General features: G+C 39.8%; 2 protein-coding genes across 2 annotated transcripts in view; both read left to right on the forward strand.

Annotated features, from left to right (window-relative positions):
* Window positions 1–11553: 11553 nt before the first annotated feature.
* LOC141428489 (uncharacterized) lies at window positions 11554–15136 on the forward strand. Its single transcript, XM_074088479.1, has 3 exons — window positions 11554–11641; window positions 12629–12720; window positions 13680–15136. Exons 1-3 carry the CDS (start codon window positions 11636–11638, stop codon window positions 14980–14982), a joined length of 1401 nt encoding a protein of 466 aa, XP_073944580.1. The 5' UTR covers window positions 11554–11635; the 3' UTR covers window positions 14983–15136.
* A 3835-nt stretch (window positions 15137–18971) lies between these two features.
* Window positions 18972–23672, forward strand: part of LOC141428799 (uncharacterized) — a 164328-nt gene continuing 159627 nt past the window's right edge. Inside the window, exon 1 of the mRNA XM_074088817.1 lies at window positions 18972–19418. Within this exon, the coding sequence (XP_073944918.1) occupies window positions 19033–19418 (386 nt within the window). The 5' untranslated portion in view covers window positions 18972–19032. The remainder of the gene's footprint in view (window positions 19419–23672) is intronic.

Here is a 23672-nt window from a genome sequence, read left to right on the forward strand (position 1 = left end):
CTCCATATTAGGTATCCACATTGATTAACGCTAGAAACTAGCCAACCCCCTCCCCCCCACTCCTCCCACGCCACGCCGCGGTTGTAGCTAGAGCGTTATAACTTATGGAACTTTAAAAAATGAGCAACATCAACATCTGGCAAAGCCATTTTCATTTACCAATTTTTTTATATGTTCCTTGCGTAGGAAACATGAGCGAGCACCCATGAGGATGACATGATAACCTGGAGTGTTCAAAGCCTCAAAAAAAAGAGAAAAAAAATGAGCCTATACCTACCTGATTACTACCCCTCAAGTTGCAGGTGTCTATGGGCAGCGGTGTTTGCTTCTGCTGTGTTTAGTTCTGCTCCTCACCGTTAGAGGGCGCTGTTTTAAAAGAGTAAATATTCACGTGAATGTTAGCAAAATTTTATTATATTAAAAATAAATACTCAAAAAGGGACCTGAATAAAAACAGCTAATTTCCTGAGTATTTATAGCTTATTAAAAAATTACACTCGCCGTCTTACGGCGTGTAGTCGATCAGCTGATTCGGACAGCTGATCGCAGATCAACGACCTTTATAAAGGAAAGCTCGGCTGAAAGCTTCACTTTCTCCGAGCACATCTAAGAGCAGAAAGCAGCACTGAGAAGCCCTAAGCTGATTTATTATCTATTTAATTTACTTAATATCTTCACATCGCCGAACTCAAGGCGACTCGCTACGGAGTAGCAATCTCCGAGGTCCTCTTAACGTCTGCACCTCCAGTAACCACCTGGCTAGCGCACCGGCTGCTCAAGAGGCTTCCGACCAGCACGTCCAGCCGCTACTCCACCTGCGCCACCTGAACACCCGGGCCAAGGGAAGTGCCTGCCTGTAATTCCTGAACCAACCACTTGTACGAACCTTCGCCCTGAAATCTCATGCCGCGTTCTGTAGGAGAAGCAACTGAATAAATCGAGTCTTCAGATAATTCATTGTTTACTTTCTCTCCTACAAGTTGACCCGCTAGCCGCTAAGAGCGACAATACATCTCAACGTTTGTCATTGACGTTAGTTACTTTACACCTCGTTTTCAGATTGGAGCAAAAGTAGTACTCCGCAGGATGGATATTTACCCTTGTCAGATATGTCCAGCGGCTTTCCTTTGTCAAGATGAGCTGAACCAGCATGCTGCTAAGCACGATGATATCGTCTCCGATAAACACATACTCGTATGTATTCCATGTGTTCTTTAACGTAATTAAACTTTTTAAGAAAAGAACCTGCTTCATTCTTCAGTCGCCAAGCACGCCTATTGCTTTCATCATGTCATCATGTCAGCCGAAAGACGTCCACTGCTGGACATAGGCCTCCCCCAAGGCTCTCCACTCAGACCGGTCTTGTGCTTTTCGCATCCACCGCGATCCCGCGATCTTAACCAGGTCGTCGCTCCATCTTGTTGGAGGCCTACCGACAGCTCGTCTCCCGGTCCGCGGACGCCATTCGAGAACCTTTTGACCCCATCGGCCATCAGTCCTGCGAGCAATGTCCCCGCCCACTGCCACTTCAGTTTCGCAATTCTTCGGGCTATGTCGGTAACCTTAGTTCTACTGCGGATATCATCATTTCTGATTCTATCCCGCAGAGAAACCCTGAGCATAGCCCTCTCCATAGCCCTTTGAGTGACTTTGAGCCTATTGCTTTACCAATGTTTTTTTTTCTATACCGGGTGGAGGCAAACTGAACAACATTAGTTCAACGACTTTTAAAAACGGTTGACGCTTGAAAATTTTATATTAAAATAAACTCAGTGTACCTAATATAAATTTTTATAAGTCGCTAAACCATTGTGTCGAACTGTCGACGCATCAGCTAGCGACCTCACGCGGCGGTCCGCGGAATTATTTTAGTTTTTGCTTTCGCCGCGAGTGGCGCTGTTTTTTTGTATACCTAAAAGTAGCTTCCACCACCAGAGCCGACACAATTTTTTCTTTTAATTTGGAATCATGTCCACAATATTGCAAACAATGAAAATTAATCCATCCGATCCCAGCCAATGACATAAAATTAAAGATTGTTGGCTGCTACTCTACTGGGTAAGGAACCAGCACTCTGACGTCCATTTTATACTTAGTAGGTACTAGCTTTTGCCCGCGGCTTCGCCCGCGTGGAATTCGGTTATCGCGCGCTTCGCCCTCGGGAACTGTGAATTTTTCCGGGATTAAAAGTAGCCTATGTCCAAATTTCATCGAAATCGTTGGAGCCGTTTTCGAAATCCCCGAAATATATTCATATATACACAAGAATTGCTCGTTTAAAGGTATTTGATAAAATGTTGTCCCGAGGCCCTAAAATAAAGACATAATCCAAAGTTCTGGGCCGTTAGTAGGTAGGTATATATATCTCAAATCAGCACGCTGGGTTGTTATATTATAATGTCCTGATATATCTTAGGCATTACGAGGATAAAATGATTTAAATGTTATTTTTGTTTTAATCTTTACTAATATAAAACAGGTTCCAATTAAAATACCTACATACATATGCCTTGTAATACTTATTATTTTCAGGAATTAAACAGTCAAACGGGCTTCAGACGTTTGTCTCTGGGTGTGTATGGCAAATCCTTTGCCACGCGAACAGTTCCTATAAACAAAAATAATGGGTTAGTATGGACTTGTTTGTATCTTAAATGGACTTGCGTTGATAATAATTCATGCCGATATAGACATTAGTTCTGTCTATTGGCCATAAGTAGTGTTAAACAAGGTTAAGACGAAGCCAGTAGCGCTGGCGCCAGCCCCCAGATAAGCCAGCGCTGGCCTGGCCCATTTTTAAGCCCCAACGTAAAAAGAGGGGTTATAAGTTTGACCGCTATGGTGTGTATGTCTGCCTGTCGCACCGTGGCTCTTAAACGGATGAACCGATTTTAATGCGGTTTTTAAGTGAAAGCAAGGTTTCTAGCCATGGTTCTTAGTTAATGGTTAAACTGATCGAGTGTTGCCATTATTTCCGGTTGCGAACTTCCTTCCGCTGGCGTTCGTGTCGTCATAGTGTGTTGTGTTTTTATATGTTTTAGTTTTTAAATGGGTCCCACTGAAAAACAGCGTTGCGGCTTTCCGTAACAGTATGCTGAGTGGGGTCCACTTTATACTATTCGATGTTTTTTTTTTTTCTCTCCATCTAATGTATTTTTATGTGTATCGAATATGTGTAAATAAATGTTTCTTCTCTCTCTCTCTCTCTCTTAGATATGTTTTATCAAAATCGGTTCAGCCGTTTTTGAGATATTGAACTTTGAAGTGACAATGTCGGGGGCTTTCCAACTTTTTGTTGGTAAGATATTAAGATGAGGCCAACTGGATTCGTTCCGTTCCTGGATTATAGCGTGTGGGCTTTAAAAGCAGAGGGCCTACTCCGAAATTCGAAAATCGAAGTTCGTATCGTACCGTCCCTCTCACTCTCGTATTAAATAGTATAAGTGTCAGAGGGATGGAACGACACGAACTTCGATTTTCGAATTTCGGAGTAGCCCCGCAGGCCAGCGCTCTATCCCCGCCAGTGCTGGCAGCCAGCGCTGGCTTGTCTTTAAAAACTGTTTACACGAGGCCAATAACAAGCCAACACTGGCTTCGACTAAACCTAGCTTTAATGTAAGTTGGGTTTATATGACGTAAATTATGGTGAATTATAAGAAGCCGGGGTAACCTAGTGGTTTGACGTATTATCTCCTATAAGGTTATATAACACATCAGTATCAGCATAAACCATTAACCTCCTGTAACCATTAACCTGCTGTATCCTGCAGACAAACTGTGTAAACAGTTTTGCAGGGCTATGTGCAAAAAACCTGTGTAAAAATAATGTCAAATAAATACTTTTCATTCATTATTTAATATGGAACATTTCTTATTAGGTGCTACGGAAATAAAAAGGCGTTAACAGATCACAGCAGCATAGAAGAACGAAAAAGCAACTATGACGTGAATAAAACAGACTTATACAGCAAGAAGGAACCAAAACTAGAGTCCGTAATAAGTATTAACCCGGAATACAAATTCCTTTTCATCAAAACTGAACCACAATCAAAACTAACATACAAAGCTAACTTGAGAAATAAACCGGACGGAACTCGATCACACATTTTGCAGTCTGATATTTCGAAGAAAAAGCTATTTGAAACGCAAATCACCAAGAATTCTAACAATCAGTATTCATGCGGTCAGTGCACCCAATCGTTTAGAACGCTGACAGATATAAAATTCCACTTGGAAAGCCATTTAGATTCATCTTTCCCCTGCGATAGATGCCCAGCGTCCTTCATTACTTTAAGGCGACTAAACAGGCATTCGTTACTCACACATTCACAGAAACAAGACATTAAATGTAACATATGTCAGAAAAAATTAAAAAGCAACCGAAATTTGCGTCTTCATCAGCTTACGCACACAGGTGAAAAACCATTTACTTGTAAGCAATGCGGAAAACGGTTCACGCAAAATGGCTCGCTGCAAATGCATATGAAAATTCATTTGGGTTTGAAAGAGCATGTCTGCGAATACTGCAACAAGGCGTTTACTGAATACAAAAACATGAAGAATCATGAAAGAACACATACCAAAGAACGCCCTTTCGAGTGTCGCTTTTGCAGGAAAACATTCGGTGACTCCTCTGCCTTGATTAGACACATCCGTATCCACACAGGGAACAAGATATACGATTGTCAACAGTGTCATATGAAGTTTAGTGACCCGAGCGGCCTCACCGCTCACAAAAAACGCCATGGTGGCGTCAAAAGTTACACCTGCGACTTTTGTGACAAAAAATTTACAACGCAGCATATTTTGGCAAACCATGAGTCTTCCGTGCACATGAAGCTAAAGAAATTCATATGTGAATTTTGTAAAAAGAATTTTAGTTTGAAGCAATATTTGAAGAATCATATTCTACGTATACATATGCAAAACGCGCAGTAAGCGTATTATATGTATAAATTAATAGAGCAGACTCCTAAAAAAACTAGGAAATAATTAAAATAAAATTAAAGAAAGCGATAGGGACAATTATCTCAATGAGCCAATCGCAAGTAAAGCAAGACTGTAACGTCAGACGGATTTGAGAATCCTAACGCCATCTAGCGACATTTCATCTACCGTACAAAAAATCTTCAAAACGTGTGAAAGGCGGCAGGCGGCGCACGCGGCGAGTTTTCTATTCATTTTATCTCATTCGCTGTGCCACCGGTAATGCCGGGCCTTTAAAATAGTACTTACCTATAGTTATTAATGAAGTAGTATTAGTTTTGTTGATGTTTAGTTTGTTTAAGAAGAGAATGTTTTTAATTATTGAATTAAACTAGATGCGGTCTAATCATAACAGACTTCTTTTCTGACAATAGCCCTACGTACACACCACGTATTTTGACACATAATGTAAAACTTGGGACTTGACGATTCTCGCAAACTGTAAATAAAGAAAATAACTACCTGTTCATTAAATGGGGTTGTTTTTTTTTGCATTTTTGGTGAACATAGCGGATATCGAATCTTTTCAGTAGTAATATTGAAATTAACGTTATGTAGGTACTAGAACATTACATTAGTACACGGATCCCTGTAATTCCTTCACAAGTTCAGTCACTTACTTGCATTTAAGTTACAAGTTGTAACGTATCAAGTGTGGAAAAATTCGCAGGAACCGTATAGTCAATCAATTGGATTCCTAGGCCACCACAAAACAGTGTCGACACAGTGTTCAAACCCCGGCTCGCACCTCTGAGTTTTTCGAAATTCATGTGCGGAATTAGATTTGAAATTTACCACGAGCTTTGCGGTGAAGGAAAACATCGTGAGGAAACCTGCACTAACCTGCGAAGCAATTCAATGGTGCGTGTGAAGTTCCCAATCCGCACTGGGCCCTCTTGTTCTGAGAGGAGGCCTGTGCCCAGCAGTGGGACGTATATAGGCTGGGATGGAGGTACCGTCAACTGTATTAATATCTGCCACGGCCGGGCCTTAGAAATAGAGTCGTGTCAGATTTTTATGCACGCTTAGTTGTATCAGATATATCGATGCTTGTTGACTGTAACGTCCTAAAATTAATTCAAAATACTTCGGATGATTGAGTTACTGACTGAACAGCGCTGTAAGTTTTCAGGATTTTTTCTTATTGTTGACAAATGTTTTGAGATATTGACCGGTCTTCAAAGCGAATTCATTACCTTGGATATTATGACCCAGTGCAGCTGGGACGTTGTCAACGTGCTCAATCATATATAAAAATAAAAAATAAAATAAATATCACGGGACAATTCACACCAATTGACCTAGTCCCAAAGTAAGCTTAGCAAAGCTTGTGTTATGGGTACTAAGCAACGGATAAATATAATTATATAGATATAGATACATACTCAAATACATATTAAACACCCAAGACCCGAGAACAAACATTCGTATTTTTCATACAAATATCTGCCCCGACACGGGAATCGAACCCGGGACCTCAAGCTTCGTAGTCAGGTTCTCTAACCACTAGGCCATCTGGTCGTCTAAATATATATATGTAGATTGTGCAGATTGGTATACTCTCTCTACCTGTGGCGGCATTGGTTGTTTGACGGCTAACGTGGCGGCGGATGGCGCAGCGTGAGGGAGGAGGCGTCTTGGTGATCGGTGAATTCCCTGCAAAACAATGCATCACACAAGTTTAATATCGTTCAAAGGCAGTATGAATTTTAAATATACTATAACGCATATACACGCACTATAACAGCCGCCATTATATGAGTACTGCCTTTTCGCAACGTAACTTTTGGCAACCTGTTTCATTTTGCAACTTTCCATTTTGCTAACTCGAAAACTGTAAATAATTCAGGATTTATTTCAAATTCATCGTGTAGAACCCTTTAGGTTAGGTTGGGTTAGTTTCAGAAATGAAACAGGTTGCCAAACGTTATTCGCCGAAATATTAGTAAACCGCCATTTTAAGCGCAGAGACGGGGCCCAATGTAGTACGTACGTACGTAATTACTAGCTGTTGCCCGCGAGTCCATTCGCGTAGAATTCGTTTATCGCTATCCCGTGGAAATTATGCAATTTTCCGGGATACAAACTATCCTATATCCTTCCCCGAGAGGGAAACTATTCAGAAGTTCAGCTGTTTTAACGTGAGTAACAAACAAAAACAGACTTATCTACAAACTTTCGCATTTAATATATTAATGGCATTAGAGAATCAACGTTAAATACTAAAAGGACATTACCTAGCGCGTATGTTTTTGTGCAGGCTTTTAAGACGTGAGTTATCCCAAGTAATTTTATTTAATATGAGTGAGTCTCACGGTAGTTTCATGTTCAAAATGAAATGGATACCTGTGTCAGGGACTCCCGCTCTACTTCTACAGTTTTTCTTAATATAACTGTGTCCTGTGCGCGTACGCGCTTGCCAAGCGTGTAGATCCAGCAGCAACATTACACCTGCTCTGCTTTTCAAATCTCTTTCATGTATCCGTGATCAATGATTATACCTGAGTCTCTATGTCCAAGAATAGTGTTCGGGAAGCTGCAGCTCTTTCCATGTTAATTTACGGCTCGCCAGTTCTGTACAATTTAAATCGATCGATTAGCTAGTTGGTATCATAACTATCATATATATCTCTCGGTCATACTTTGAAACGAAAATTTAATTTAATAATCAGTAGGCACATATCGTTTGAAAAATGTGTTGTTTAGAAGCCAGGAAATTGTTGATCTTGGTCCAATAACGTTGCAACCACAGACCACAGGTCTAGTCTATAGTTGCAGCGCAAACCATTCCAGCCAGAGAACAAATAATAAGAGAAACAGAAAATATGCTGTTACTAGTCTGATACCCGCGACTTCGTCCGCGTAACTCATTTATCGCTATCCCGCGGGAACTATGCAATTTTCCGGGATAAAAACTATGCCATTTCCTTATTTTAATGAATGAATGAATTTTATCTAATCGGTTCAGTGGTTTAGAGGTGATGAGCTAGCAAACAAACAAACAGACTTACAAACTTTCGCATTTATAATATTAAACACAGAAAAGGAGAATTATTAGTATGAAAGAATAGTACATTGTGTCTTAAGGGCGGTAAATAAGGAATTACGAACAAGAGTCTATTAAATTGTTCTAAATATTGGCGATACCTTAGGCTGTGCTCTTGGCAGCTTCGCCCCCCCCCCCCCTCTCCCGCAGCATGCGCCTGACGTGAGTGTACGTCGAGGGTTTTATTTGGGGGGTTGCAACCAAGGTAGCCTGCATGTTACGACACTGTTTACGAGCAAGTGTAATGAAAAGAACTAAAGGAACTACTGTGAGTAATCCAAACTGTCCTATATCCTTCCCGGGGACTCGGGCTAAATTCTCGGGCGTCTAAATCGGTTTAGACGTGATAAAGTAACAAACAAACTGACTAACAAACTTTCGCATTTATAATAGTGGGATATAGTGTTTCTTTTATCGATGTCGCCAGTTCTTAGCCTCACCCGCTCCCATTAAGTATCTAAACGATTTTCCGCTTTTCCATAGGTTTTGGTATGGTACTCACCAATGAAATGTAAGTAATCCTTTTGAACCACCTCTGCATAATCCATTTACAGACTCAGATGGGTCATATCGTATTTTTAAGCTCAGTTAACATTTCCAGTTCTGTGATTCCAGTGCTGGCGGTGATGGCATGGATCGCTGCGTCGATGGAAAAACAGCGTTAGCGTATTGTGACTGCAGCTCGCAGCCACAGCCCTCATATCAGACATGCGTGATGGTCGTGTACTGCGGCAGCCAACATCTGGGGACCAACATGTACGACTATTACGGGCTGTTTCACCATCCTTTGTTTAGTGTTAACTGGCGGTTAGGTGTGATGCCGTTTCTATTTGTTTTGTTCGAATAGACGGAGACGGCATCACATTTAACCGTCGGTTAACGCTAATCGATGGATGGTGAAACAGCCCCTTAATAAAATGTAATCTAAAGTCCGGATTAAAAATCTGTAATTATTATTGTAAACTCAGTAACGTATATAACTCCAACAGTTGTAGCGACCTGAGTATTAACACTATTATATTATAGGTATTACATATGAAATTTACCACGAGCTTTGCGGTGAAGGAAAACATCGTGAGGAAACCTGCACAGACCTGCGAAGCGATTCAATGGTGCGTGCGAAGTTCCCAATCCGCACTGGGCCCGCGTGGGAACTATGGCCCAAGCCCTCTGGTTCTGAGAGGAGGCCTGTGCCCAGCAGTGGGACGTATATAGGCTGGGATGATTATAGGTACAGTCACCAGCACCAGTATCTGACTCAACAAGCGTGCATAAATATCTGATACGACTCTATTTCTAGGGCCGGAAGGACGTGTCAGATATTTTTGCACGCTCCGCTGTGGCAGATATTAATGCTGGTGACTGTACCACATAACTACTAGTACTTCCGGCACGGCAGTTTCTCGAAGCCATAGCTTTATTTTGAAGTCGCACTTGCTTGCATGGATACCTACTTTTACAGCACACGTTAGGTAGGTATATACATATGAGCTATTTAACTGTGTAAACTTAATTTTAAAAATATAATTATACAACACAATAAAATAACTCTTTATTGGACACCAATACATAGTAAGCATTAGCATAGTAATTATGTACCTAAGTATATGTAGGTGTACTTAAAATGTAATTAACTTTCAATTGCTACACCGCAACAGATCACCGTTTTATAAACAGTTATTGTAACAAATATGTTACTACTAGCTTTTGCCCGCGGCTTCGCCCGCGTGGAATTCGGTTATCGCGCGCTGTTCCTTCGGGAACTGTGCATTTTTCCGGGATAAAAAGTATCCTATGTCACTCTCAGGCCCATAAACACACTCCATGCCAAAAATCACGTCAATCCGTCACTCCGTTTCGACGTGAAAGCCGGACAAACATACAAACACACGTAATTTCGCATTTATAATAATATTAGTATGGATTGTATACCTAAGGACCTACTAAATACTGAATTACTAAATGTTAAAAACAATTTTACTTTTAACTTGATATGTGTAGGTCAGATTAGTCTTTCTATTCTATTCTTCGTCTAAATAGCTATTGCTGCTACAAATCATGTCCCAAAAATAACTTTTCGGTTAACAAAAATTAGGCATAATTACTTAGAGCAGTAACTACAACTTACAGTAGGTACATACATACAAACTGGAAAATAATAACCCTATATCTACTTACTCTAAATAGGTACCTAAGCAGAACAAAGCCATAATTTGATTAACGTGTACATAGATTTTTATGATGTTATAATATACCTAACGGAGTTAAATATACTTACAAATAATCTATGTTGTAGAAGATGGGTTTCTTCCTTTGTATCACTGGCTCAACAAAGACATAAGACAGTGTATGTGCGCCTATGGACATACACTACATAACATAGGTAGATGACTACAGTGTGGTAGGATAAGTATCAACTGACATAATCACTGTATCTATTGCTTTCGTAATGAGAAACGTCTTTTACAAGACTTTTATTTACGTAGATAATTTTAAATACTTCAGTAAAGCGAAATTGTTAATTAATCATTTCTAATTGTTTCAAATCGAACACACGCGCGAAAGAAAAAGATAAAACGATATAGACAATAGAATAGACGTTACCCGTTACTAAATATTACCGAAAATGGCGCGAAATTTCGCGAGTTTTTGTAGGCAATAGAAGATAGACAGAGAAAGAAACAGTAACAAACAATGATGGTTAGTCGTAAACAAACATGCGTTTTTGTAAGTTTCAAAGTAAATAAGACACAATACCAACTTCTAATATTAAAAGCATAACTTACCCGAATTCGTACCAACACATTTGTTTCTAAACAATTTCGGCAACCTCAAACCTTACTGATCAGACATTAAGTGCCTGTGGTAATCTCATTGTAGTTCATGTAGCACACTTTTTTATGATTAGTACACTCAATAATAGGTGTAATAAACATAATTGACTATTTGTACGCTTCCAAAACCACCTAAATACACTTAAAATTTGATTTCAATTGGAAATTTGATCAGTATCAGAGAGAAGACAGCGAATACAGCGACACCTGTGTGCGCTCGCACCTGACTGCCGGTGACTGCCGGCCGCGCCGCCGCCTGCTTGCAATGTGTCATGTGTGTCACTGTCACCAAAGTGAGAAGCGGTTTGAGTCACGGTTTTAAACATCTTTAAAAATCGTGGATTTTGCCGCAGCATTAAAAAAATCATATTATTTCTAGAGATAGACTAAAATCTTGTAAAAAAAGCTGATATGCAGACGACGACAAGGTTATAAAATTTTCTTAAATTATCGTTGCAAGCTTGGCGCAGCTCAATTTGTCCACTAAGCTTTCAGACCTTTTTTGGCAAAATGTACAGGATTTCCCATGCTTCCCGTATGCACTAATATGAAGATTTTGTCTATGTATTTACAATTTTCGAAAATTTAAAAAAATGTTTAGATTCCTTTTTCAATTAAAACTTGCATGCAGAAGCACAGTGTGGCACAGTGTTGAATATTACAAATTCGATATTGAATGAACAAATTATAAAATAGTTTTGGATAAAGCTCTTCCAACCTTGAAGTACCTATCGTATATGATTCTTTAGCAAAATTGGATATTAACAAAATGAATGTAAGTACGTTTTTGTACAGTTGCCGCCACCCATGTGAAGCGAAATTGAAAAAATATTCCACTTTTCATAAATTTCAAATAATACACTCAAATCATTCCAATATGAATTTACCACTTATTTATTTATTTATTAAAGGAGAACCAACAGCTTATACATCAATATTTAATGTGGAATTACTTCTTAAAATTATTGACATAAAAGTTAATTAGGTATTTGCTGTACCTAATATTACGTAATACCTACCAACCTACAATAGGATCATCATCATCATCATCCCAGCCTACACACGTCCCACTGCTGGGCACAGGCCTCCTCTCACAATGAGAGGGCTTGGGCCGTAGTTCCCACGCGGGCCCAGTGCGGATTTTGAACTTCACACACACCATTGAATTGCTTCGCAGGTTTGTGCAGGTTTCCTTCACAAACAAACAAACAATTGGATCAAATTATATAATCTCTTAAAAGTACATAATCAAAAGTATTGTGAAATTCGTGGGTTTGCACTTGTTAAGGTTTTATTCACCTACCGTGAGCTTTTCGCTCAACAAAATATAATCAGAAAACCTGTATTCGAAGCAGGTACAGCTTCAGCCCTCTCGTTTCGGGAGGAGGGCTAGATGAAAATAATGATGAATACCTGCCTCAATTTGCGTTAGGTCTTTAGCAAGCCGCAGATGAATGCGACGTCAGAAACGGTGACTCAACGGGGTCACGCCGTTTTATCACCTAATTATTTTTAAATATTGAGATTTTTTAGCCGTTACCCGCGACTCCGCGAGCCGTTACTCCGTCCGTGTAGTATTCGTTTATTGCTAATCCGCAGGAACTATGCAATTTTCCGGGATAAAAACTATCCATGTCCTTCCCCGGGATTCAAACTGTCTGTATACTTACCGAATTTCATCTAAATCGGTTCAGCGGTTTAGACGTGATCGAGTAACCGTATTTAGTCTTTAAGGTATTTTTAATCGTCGTTTTTTCTTCAGAAATGGAACAATGCAGAAACTACCACATCTTCAACCCCGAATCAGTGCAATGGAACTTCTGAGACAATCAAAATACCTACCACGGTTAATGTGTAAGTACCAAAGAGGAACGCGAACCTTCCTCACCAACGTCCGTGATGATGAAATCTGTAGACTGAATTCCTTGAATCAGTTTTCAAAATTTTGCTAATATTTTTAGTCAGGCGTCAATTCAAACATAGTTTAAGGGTGTCTGGGCGGAGGCTAGCAACCCTAAAAAGTGTCTGGTAAAGAAGAAAATAATTAATTCTGACATCATTTTAAGCGAAATATATGAAAACGGAGTTATAAACAAAATTTATTGATAGAACAATATAAAAGGTAGATTACAATACCTAAACTAAAACTAGATTAAAACTAAATAAACTAAAACTATAATTTATCTAAAAATGACCCCTGCGGCATGGTACCAAAGATGCTGGAAGCTTCCTCGCTGGATCGTAAGACTGATTTGATGCGTTGTAAAACTTGTAAACTATAACGAATTTGAGGTAAAATTTTGTCATTGTCACGTTTAATTTAAGAGCCTGCAGGGCTCTACGAAACTCGAAACTCGATGTTCGTGTCATGCGGTCCCTCTGACACTCATATTATTTAATACGAGAGCGAGAGGGACGGTACGATACGGACTTCGAGTTTCGTGGTAGCCCTGCTGCTGTCCAGACGGAGCGTTTTGCGCGCGAGGGAACCCGCGCGTAGACACTCGCGCGTTCCCGAGGTACTAGAGCTACATACACCCCGTCCAGATGTCGTCTGGACAGTCTAATAGGTGTGCGGTATTTACCAAAGCCTCCAATGTCCGAATTACATAGTTGGGGATCGTTGTTATCTACCTATGTTTATACAAAAACTGTATGTATGTAATAACGAAGGTCTGGCTGGCATGGGTAAAGGCCATAAAGTCTCTTGTGAAATACCGTTCAATAATCGGAGTTAGCGACTATTAAATTTAATCAGTCGGCTTTACTCGTGGGCATGATATTTATTTAACTTTTTTTTCCTTTTTTTTTAGGCAGTATGGTAAGCCAGAATATGTCACCAGTGCCAACAGCACTCAAGAAAATCAGATCATCGAGAACACAGAAATAGAGATTTGCACAAAATTGAAAAATATTAAGATTCCCACAGTTCACACAAAAACCAAACCCAAGTCCTCAGAGCTCAATACAAATTCAAATATATGTTCTTCGACACCCAAGTTTTCAGTAAAAAAACGATGCCGACAAGCTATAAAGACTACCAAAAAACAAAATAAAGGAAAAACCACTCAACAATTCACGTGTGGACAATGCCCCAAAATTTACACGAGTCTAGCGGGTATAAGATCCCACTTAGCAAGTCATTGCGATCCAAATATTTGCGGCAGTAACTGTCAAGATTCAATCTTTACTTTTAATGAACTAAATAGGGACACCAAAAGCAAACATTTGGCTGAAAATGAGATACGTTGCAATAAGTGTGATAAAACATTCAAAAGCAAACGAAATTTGCGTGTACACCTCCAAACGCATACCGGCGAGCGACCATATGGCTGTAAGCAGTGCGGCAAACGGTTCACACAAAGTGCTGCCTTATACACACACACAAAAATTCATCTGGGCCTGAAGGAGCATGTGTGCTCGTACTGTAACAAAGCCTTCACTGAACGCAAAAACATGAAGAATCATGAGAGAACGCACACTAAAGAACGTCCTTTCGAATGCAGTACCTGTTTTAAAGGTTTTGGTGACCCATCAGCCCTCAGAAGACACGTTCGGATCCATACAGGAGATAAGATGTACCAATGCCAAATGTGCCATATGAAATTCCATGACGCTAGCGGCCTCATAGCTCACAAGAAACGGCACGATGACGTTAAAGATTTTGCGTGTGATTTTTGCGGCAAACAATTTTCCACGCACCAGATGTTGTCCAACCACGAATCATCCGTCCATATGAACATCAAGAAATTCCTATGCGATATATGTCACAAAAGTTTCACTTTGAAGCAGTATTTGAAGAGTCACATACAACGCAATCACATGCAGAGCGTAGAATGTGGCATATGTGAAATGAAATTTTTCTCCAATACTCACCTTCTGATTCATAAATCAAAAGGTTGTGTCAGAGACCGATTCGCATGTGATCACTGCGGGATTACGTTTTCTTTAAAGAGGCTTGTGAAGAAACATATGGAAGAGAAACATTTTGAAACTTTATATTGCCATATTTGCATGAGGAAGTTCTATTCGGATTTAGATCTGCAGAAACATAAATTAAAGGCGAATTGTACAAAAAAGTTTATAAATGCTAAAGTTGATAATAGGAATTTATAAAAGCATGATATTCGGAAACAGAACATGTTACAGTTTAACAGCCCGAGGCTCGTAAATTTGGCGCTGTAGGTAGTAACGTCCATGGGCGCTGAAATTTTTTTCTGCGCTTGTGACTCATCAGCACTTACGCTTGCCAGCCCCGCCCGCCCCACATCACAACGTCCAGCCCCCCACGACACCTTATTTTGTACTTCAACCCTTTAACGGTCACCGCTACGTGCCGCCTTTTAATTAGAGAGTAAAATTTATGTTTCAATGAGGATTTCTAGCTGGTGCTGTTGATGTTAGATTTAAGTGCTTATTTTTGTTGTTATTCAGTAAAAAAACTAATAATAAACTTTGAAGTAAAATTAATTTGAGTTTCGCAATATTCATAATTTAACCTCAGTAGTGCATAGATTAACTCTATTATTTTTAACCCCCGACGCAAAAAGAGGGGTGTTATAAGTTTGACCGCTATGTGTGTCTGTATGTCTGTGTGTGGCACCGTAGCTCTTAAACAGGTGGACCGATTTGAATGCGGTTTTTATAAACACGTGTTAAGCTGCTGTTGACTTAAAGGAGCGGCCGTATGCGCACCGTCTTTACCGCATGCTCTCCACACCGCTGCTTAAAATACGCAAACGGTGCGGAATCGCAGTGCAGTGCCGTAAACGCCACGACTATAGTTGTTTAGTAGACTTAAGGTGCGACCAAACCGCTGCTTATAAAATGGTGACGGCACGGAATCGCAGTGACGCACCGTATGCGCACTGTTTTTATCGCATGCTCTCCACACCGCTGGGGTAAAATACGGAATCGCAGTGACGTGTCGTAAACTTCAGGTCTTTACCGAACAAAAGTCGTGACCTTTACGGCAAGTCACTGTGATTCCGCGCCGTTTGCGTATTTTAAGTAACGGTGTGGAAAAGATGCAAAAAACGGTGCGCATACGATGCGTCACTGCGATTCCGTATTTTAAGTAGCGGTGTGGAGAGCATGCGATAAAAACGGTGCGCACTCGTGTAGTGATCCTCCATTTGCATATCAATTGATATCGGTTCAGCGGTTTAAACGTGAAGAGGTAGGTAACAGTCAGACACAGACAGACAGAGTTTCTCATCTGATATCCTACTTTTCCTACTTTTATATTATAAATGCGAAAGTTTGCGAGTGAGTGAGTATGTTTGTTACTCCTTCACGCTGAAACGGCTGGACGGATTTGGATGAAATTTGGAATGTAGATAGCTGGACATCTGGAGTAAAACATAGGCTACTTTTTATTAAAATATTCCCACGGGATAGGGATAAAATCTCGAAACAACAACCGCTGGGCTTAGAGTCATGAAATTTGACATGATTGTTTTTAATGTAACGTAAATGAAAATTCCTATGGGAATTTATCAAAAATTCCAAAATTTCAGTTCAGCTGCTGAATCTAATGATTTACGTGTGCGAAGCCGCGGGTAAACAAAACACTAGTACCTACTTAGATATAATATCCAGCATTATAACATCCACTCACAATTTCTTTAGACTATCTGTGATTCGATGGTTTAGATTAGAAGACAAATTATGTACTAAGTGTATTTTTTTTGAGCAAACGGGAGATCATGCTTACTTAGTAAATTTGGCATTCAGTTTAGAGTTCGTTTTAGAGTCGATAACTCAGCACGAGTTATCGACTCTAAATCGAATCAGGCAATGTTGGGGCTAGAGGGCAAAGTTGAAGCAGTTTACGGTACCACATTTGTCTCCTAGACCATCATATGACGTTCAGTTGTTCCATAGAAATATCAGCAGCTTGTTTAAAGGTAATCTTAGTCTACATCCCATATAAAACAGTATCTTATCTATATATTAATATATCTACGGGTAAAAATTTGTAACAGCTCGATAATAAATATTTTCACAGCAGTTCAGTATTCTGATATACTCGTAATTATTAATACTTTTTAATTTAATTATAATTTTCAATACATATGCCAAGTAAAATTATGCTTTCCTTATTAAATTTATGCCAACTCATCGTAATGCCAATTTAAATTATGCGAAACAACGTTATGCAAATTTGAATTACAAATGTTACGTTATGCGAATATAGACCCAATATTTACGGATGTTATGTTCGTAAGATGATGGGAGGGCAGTGCGCATACGGCGTCGCAGATGCGCTGACCGGAGATAGTTCTGCGCGAGAGCCGCTTTCACCTGCGCCTGCGACGAGCCGCCGGAATGCCAGCCAATTGCTTCCTTAGAATGTTTGTTCTCGGGCCTTGGATGTTTAATATGTATTTAATTATCCAAACGTCTCTCAGATACCACAGGGGACTGTAGAGCTGGCAGCTTCCTCGCACAACGTATCAGCATTGCTAACAGCGAGGAAATGCTGCCAGCATCTTTGGGTCCATGCCGCGGAGGGATACTTTTTCAAATTTCTTTTAATTATATTTTAGTTATTAGTTTGTTTTACTTTTATTAATATTTTTAAATTAGTCTAATTTTAATGTATTTTTATGTGTATCGAATATGTGTAAATAAATATCTATTACTTTCTGAAATAACCATTTTGCCAGTAAATAATATTTAAGTATGTATCTATCTATATAACTATGTTAATCCGTTGTCTAGTACCCATAGTACGGCCAAGGACTTTAATTTATTTTGCAGGTGGTAGGACCTTGTGCAAGGTCGGCCCGGATTGCTACCACCATCTTGCTCGCTAATCCTGCCGTGAAGCAGCAGTGCTTGCACTGTTGTGTTTCGGCGTGGAGAGTAAGACAGCCGGTGAAATTACTGGCACTTGAGGTATCCCATCTTAGGCCTCTTGGTTGGCAACGCATCTGCAATACCCCGTGTGTTGCAGGTGTCTATGGGCGGTGGTGATCTCTTACCATCAGGAGACCCACTTGCTCGTTTGCCATCCAGTCGAATAAAAAAAAATCCACTATGGAACCTTTTCAAAGGAAAATTCATTCATTACGATTTTCCTTGTTAATTAATGCGATTTTAATGTGACTATGACGTTTACTGTGAAATGGTTCCATGGTGGCTCATTATTCTCAGGAATTAAAGTCCTTGACCGCACATGTACCTACAAGCTTTGTTTAGTTTGGGACTAGGTCAATTTTATTGGTGTCAATTATTTATTTATTTATTTACCTCTTATAGCTCGGTAAGGCTATATTGCAGCGGTTCTTAACCTTTTTGGCTAGCACCCAAAGTGTAAAAATATGTGTAGCCCACGACCCTAAAATACCGCCAAAGTTGACGCCAAAGTAAAATATAAAACCGGCCAAGAGCGTGCCGGACGCGCCCAAGATAGCGTAGCTGTTAGAAAAAAATACAAGTAATTATCTAATGATTTTGTATTTAGTACGAAATCTTCCAAGTTTACGTATATTTTATACCTTAGGCTGCTATTTTACTCTTAAACTACTAACAATTCTCAAGCAAATTTAGTCGTTTCTAGTAAATAGATTACGATTTTGTCGGCATAGTTGGTACATAATTATTTGTGCAAAATTACAGCTTTCTAGTTCTAGCATTGATAGTCTCTAAGCAAAACCACGGACTGACGGACAGACAGACGGACATGGTAAAGCTAAAGGTTCCGTTTTGCCATTTTGGCAACCCTAAAAAAACAACAAAAGGAAGAAAATACATTTCTTCACAACACAAGACACAACAATTTTTTTGTCAGTTTTAATCAGACAATTCCCACGACCATTCAGTGGTCATTCATAACCTATGTCTTTTCCCTATGATCTTCATATTTATATCTCAGAATCTCAGATAACATCTCAGAAATAAGATATTTTTTATTCCGGGATTCCGGGATTCCGGGATAGTGATAAACGAAGGCTACTTACCACATAAATTAGCTAATCTTCATTTCCACGCCGTGCCACCTGCGCTGCGCGTCTGGTCCCGACGTTTCCTTTCCCAAACCTCATAGGTTCGGAAGAAAACCGAGACTTTCACCGTACGGCGCGCGCGCCGGTAGTCTATACCGCACCGCGACTCGAGCGCGACGTGTGCGCGTGCGACGCCCGTTGCTATGACAACGCGATGACGGACGAAAGCGCGCGCTCGGCGGAGGCCTACCCGCGCCTGACGGCCACGGTCTCCAGCCTAAAGTCTGAAGACTCCACGGAACAATTGATATGCAAAACGCCCCAGGATAAAATTAAGAAGGAGAAAAGTGTTGCCTCGAAAAGTGTGGAAGCGGGAAGTGTGAAGGTGGACAGCAGGAAGTTGGTGGTGTTCCTTGGGTTGGGGCAGGTGGTGTTAGGGGCTTTGTTGGTGGGGGCGGGCGCCATGGCGGTGGTGAAGGGCGCGGCGCTCGCGAGAGTCGGCGCTGGGCTTTGGGCCGGCTGCGTGGCCGTTGTTGCCGGCGTCGTCGGGCTGCTGGCTGGCATCAATGACTGCTACGGACTCAATGGACCCAGCAACGGGTAAGGCCGACAGTCAAAACATGTAGTGCACAAAGTTTTTCCATCGTATCTTATCGAACAAGTTCGTATTTATCGTGCTCTCTCACTCATCTCCAGTACCTACTCATCGTACAGCCGTTTTGACACTAAATAATAAAGTTCCATATTAATGGTTATGAAAATGGCACTTATTTACAAAGACTATAGTCACCACACACTATACACTGTCATAGTGACTTTTTACTTAACGACTCTACCTGAATGATGTCGACATATTAGACTTTTAATTAGATTTCGTTAACTTATCATGTCATGTAGAGAGTTCTTTTTCCGCATACAAATGGATATTTGACTGTAAAAGAAGTAGTTTAAAACCGGACAATATGAAAAAAAAACATCTATTACTTTTATAAGACATTAATGTTTATTCAGTAACGCTTGAATAGTGGTAGCGTCTACAAACTTGAATATTCTCATTATGTTATCCTACTAATATTAAAAATGAGAAAGTTTGTGAGTGAGTGAGTATGTTTGTTACTCTTTCACGCTTCGCCAGCTGGACGAATTTTGATGAAATTTGGTATGTAAATAGCTGAACATCTGTAATAAAACATAGGCTACTTTTTATTCCGATATTCCCACGGGATAGGGATAAAATCTAGAAACAACAACCGCTGGGCTTAGAATCATTTGTCATGATTGTTTTTAATGTAATTGATAACTTAGTGCTCACAGCGAGCTAGGGACCTGCTTCTCTTCAGTAAGCTTCGAGTTCCCATAGGGGTAACGGGCCTGGCATAATGCCGGCTAATAACTGCATCACCCGGAAGCGTTGCACTTATTGTTTCTAGAACTGCTCTGCCCTCCTAAGCCAGGCGCTATCTAAAAAAAACACTTGAGTTATTAATACTATTTTGTAGCTTAAAACATTCTGCATCACATGGTGTAAATGACAGAAAAGCGTTTTTTTTTGAGATAGCGCCTTTCGGCTTAGAGGACAGTGTTGTAGAGTACGCCTTATGTTGAGTAAAGCTCTCAATATATACTACATCTATAAAAATAGCTTTTGTATGACCGTTCTCTCTATTAATGAAAAAATCTATCTGCGTCGTTTACATTGGACAGATGGCATGAATCAATTATGTTATAAATATAAACTAACTACGTAATAAAAATATTCGCTCATTATGTATTACATTTGAAATTTACCATGAGCTTTTACGGTAAAGAAAATCGTGAGGAAACCTGCACACACCTGCGAAGCAATTCAATGTGTGTGTCGTGTGTGTGTGTGTGCCAAGTTCCTGATCCGCACTAGGCCCGCGTGGGAACTACGACCTAAGCCCTCTCATTATGAGAGGAGGCCTGTGCCCAGCAGTGGGACGTATAAGTACCTATAGGCTGGGATGATGATGTATTTCAAGCATACATATGAATTTAGAACTTTTATAGTAAACACTTCTGTACAATACAGCTTAGGATGTCAGAAAAACGATGTAGAAATTTCAGGAGGTGATTTAATGGAATATTTGATGAGTTGAACGCTAAATGATAATCAAATGAGTGATATATTTTGTTTACATATCTACCATACTGCCGGCACCTTTATTGTTCGATGTATTTAAAAAAAATATCACACATTTGACTAAGACATTCAAAGTTCAAACTCTTCCTAATATTCCAGTGTGTTAACGCCCGAAATTCCTACATCGTTGTTCTGGACACCCTGTATAATCCCACTAATGTTATAAATGTGAAAGTTTGTAAGTCAAACAAACAAACAAACAAATAAACAAACAAACAAACAGACTTACAAACTTTCCCATTTACTCGTATGTTTGTTCCTCGTTCACGCTAAACCGACTGAAAGGATTTGGATAAAATTTGGTATGTAGATTATCTGGAATAAAACCTGCTACTTTACATCCAGAAATTCCCACAAGTCTTAGATTATTTTAATGCAACGTTAACAATGATCACGACGTATTTTTTGGGAATTCCCACGGGAGTTTAGTAGTTAACATTTAATGGTTCACGCGTGCGAAGAAGCGGGCAAACACTAGTTAAAGATAAAGTACTTCCTCCATTCGATAGAGCAGTGATTCCCAAAGTGGTCCAGGTGGACCCCCAGGGGTCCACGGGAGACTTGCTGGGGGTCTACGTAGGCGTGAACAAAAAATGGGGGTCCATAAGATGTTAATGGGGGTCCACGAAAATTTATCTGCTTTTGATAGTAAAGAGCCAAAATGTAAGCAAAGTTTTTATAAGGGCCTACCTACATTGTTTTTAAGTACCTAACTAAGCAGATAATACTTTAATAAGGCAAGAGGCAAGCGACTGGACAGAACTCAGAAGCGACACAATTTTTATTTTTTGGCGACTTTAAGAATGTGGTAAAAATGTAGCAGCAGGGGGTCCACCGAAACAAGTAAAATTTTGAAAGTGGTCCACGAGAAAAATAAGTTTGGGAACTACTGCGATAGAGCAACGATGAAATCTAAAAATTTAAAAATACTTCATCACCATTAAATGGCTTTTCGAAATAGCAAAGATGTCTAAACAAGCATACGACAATCGCAAAGCTGTAATTTTATAATTTAGTAATTGTTTTGGTTACACAACGATGCTGTACCTCTAGTGTAAGTTTTCGATTACAAAATACGACTCGATCGCGTTCGCGTTAAAATCTCAATTTGTATGGAAACACGAATATCGCAAACGTTCCGCTAGAGGCGCTGTTCGCGTTTGCATACAAATTGAGATTTTAACGCGAACGCGATCGAGACGTATTTTGTAACCGAAAACTTACACTAGGGGCACTGTGCGCGTACGCAGCGTCACTTTGATGCACAAATACATCAGCAATAACATTACAATTATTAATTATTATCTATGATACTGCAGTGCCACGTAAACAACAATGGCTATTAACTGGCCAAGATATTAAAACCACCAAGACAAGAGCGTGTTCGACACGGCCAAGAAAGGATCCCGTAGCCGTTATGAAAAAAAGTAATATTTTTCTGAGGATTTTGTATTAAGTTTAGGTATTAGACGACCGGATGGCCAAGTGGAGTGGTTCGAGAACCTGACTACGAAGCTTGAAGTCCCGGGTTCGATTCCTTGCCAGGGCAGATATTTGTAGTAATACGAATGTTTGTTTTCGGGTCTTGGATGTTCAATATGTATTTAAGTATGTATTTCTCTATATAAGTATGTTTATCCGTTGCCTAGTATCCATAGTACAACAAATCTTTGCTTAGTTTGGGACTAGGTCAATTGGTGTCCCATGATATTTATTTATTTATTATTTTTAATTTGGGTGCTATTTACTCTTAAACTACTAAGCTAATAATGCTCAAGCAAAATCCTCTTTAGTTTTCCTTGTTTTGATATACTTAGGTAGTACCTACTACCATCATGATGTTTTTCAAATTTTCCAAACCAACTCTGCAATGATTTTAATAGACCCATCCAACGATAGACCCCATGCTATAGGGTTAGGCGAGAAAAAAAACGCCCCACTTTACGTCTATACGAGTTAAATTATTATTATTATTATTTTTACCATTTTGTCGGCTTTTTTTTTATTCAACTGGATGGCAAACGAGCAAGTGGGTCTTCTGATGGTAAGAGATCACATGATAAGACATAATAGCCGTGCAAAATTATAGCTTTCTTGCATTGATATTTTATTCTATGAGCAAATCCGCGGACGGACGGACAGACTGACACACAGACAGGCATGGCGAAAGTAGACGGTTTCCGTGTTTGCTATTTTGGCTACGGAACCCTTAAAAAGGCAAATGCGTGTACATTTTTTGACCATTTATCTTCGATACAGATTGAAATGGGAAAATCGATTTTTAGAGTTCCGTACCTAAATGGTGCCACCGGGTCCCTATTACTGAGACTCCGCTGTCTGTCTGCCTGTCCGTCCGTCTGTCACTGGGTTCTATCTCTTGAGTCGTAACAGCTAGACACTTGAAATTTTCACAGATTATGTAATACTGTGGCCGCTATAACGACAAATCATTATTATTAGGCATCTAAGGAATTATGCTGAGTGGGGACCTGTTTAGCGTCATGTATGTCTTGTATTTGTTCTGTGTTTGTTTTTATGGCGTTAAATAAATGTATTTTCTTTCTTTCAAAATACTAAAAATAAAATAAAGTTAAAAATTAAAGGGCGTTGGTCATACAAGAAAGGTGTAGTTTTCAGCGTTTTTTGCTTTGGTTGGTTGGTACGGAACCCTACATGTACGAGTCTGACTC

Source organism: Choristoneura fumiferana, chromosome 6 (genome assembly GCF_025370935.1).
Source record: "Choristoneura fumiferana chromosome 6, NRCan_CFum_1, whole genome shotgun sequence".
Classification (NCBI taxonomy): domain Eukaryota; kingdom Metazoa; phylum Arthropoda; class Insecta; order Lepidoptera; family Tortricidae; genus Choristoneura; species Choristoneura fumiferana.

What these genes read in the sequence shown, in the direction of transcription:
- LOC141428489 (XM_074088479.1), top strand. An exon ending in ATACCTACCACGGTTAATGT is followed by an intron (nt 12,721 to 13,679) that starts GTAAGTACCAAA and finishes CTTTTTTTTTAG; the next exon opens with GCAGTATGGTAAGCCAGAAT.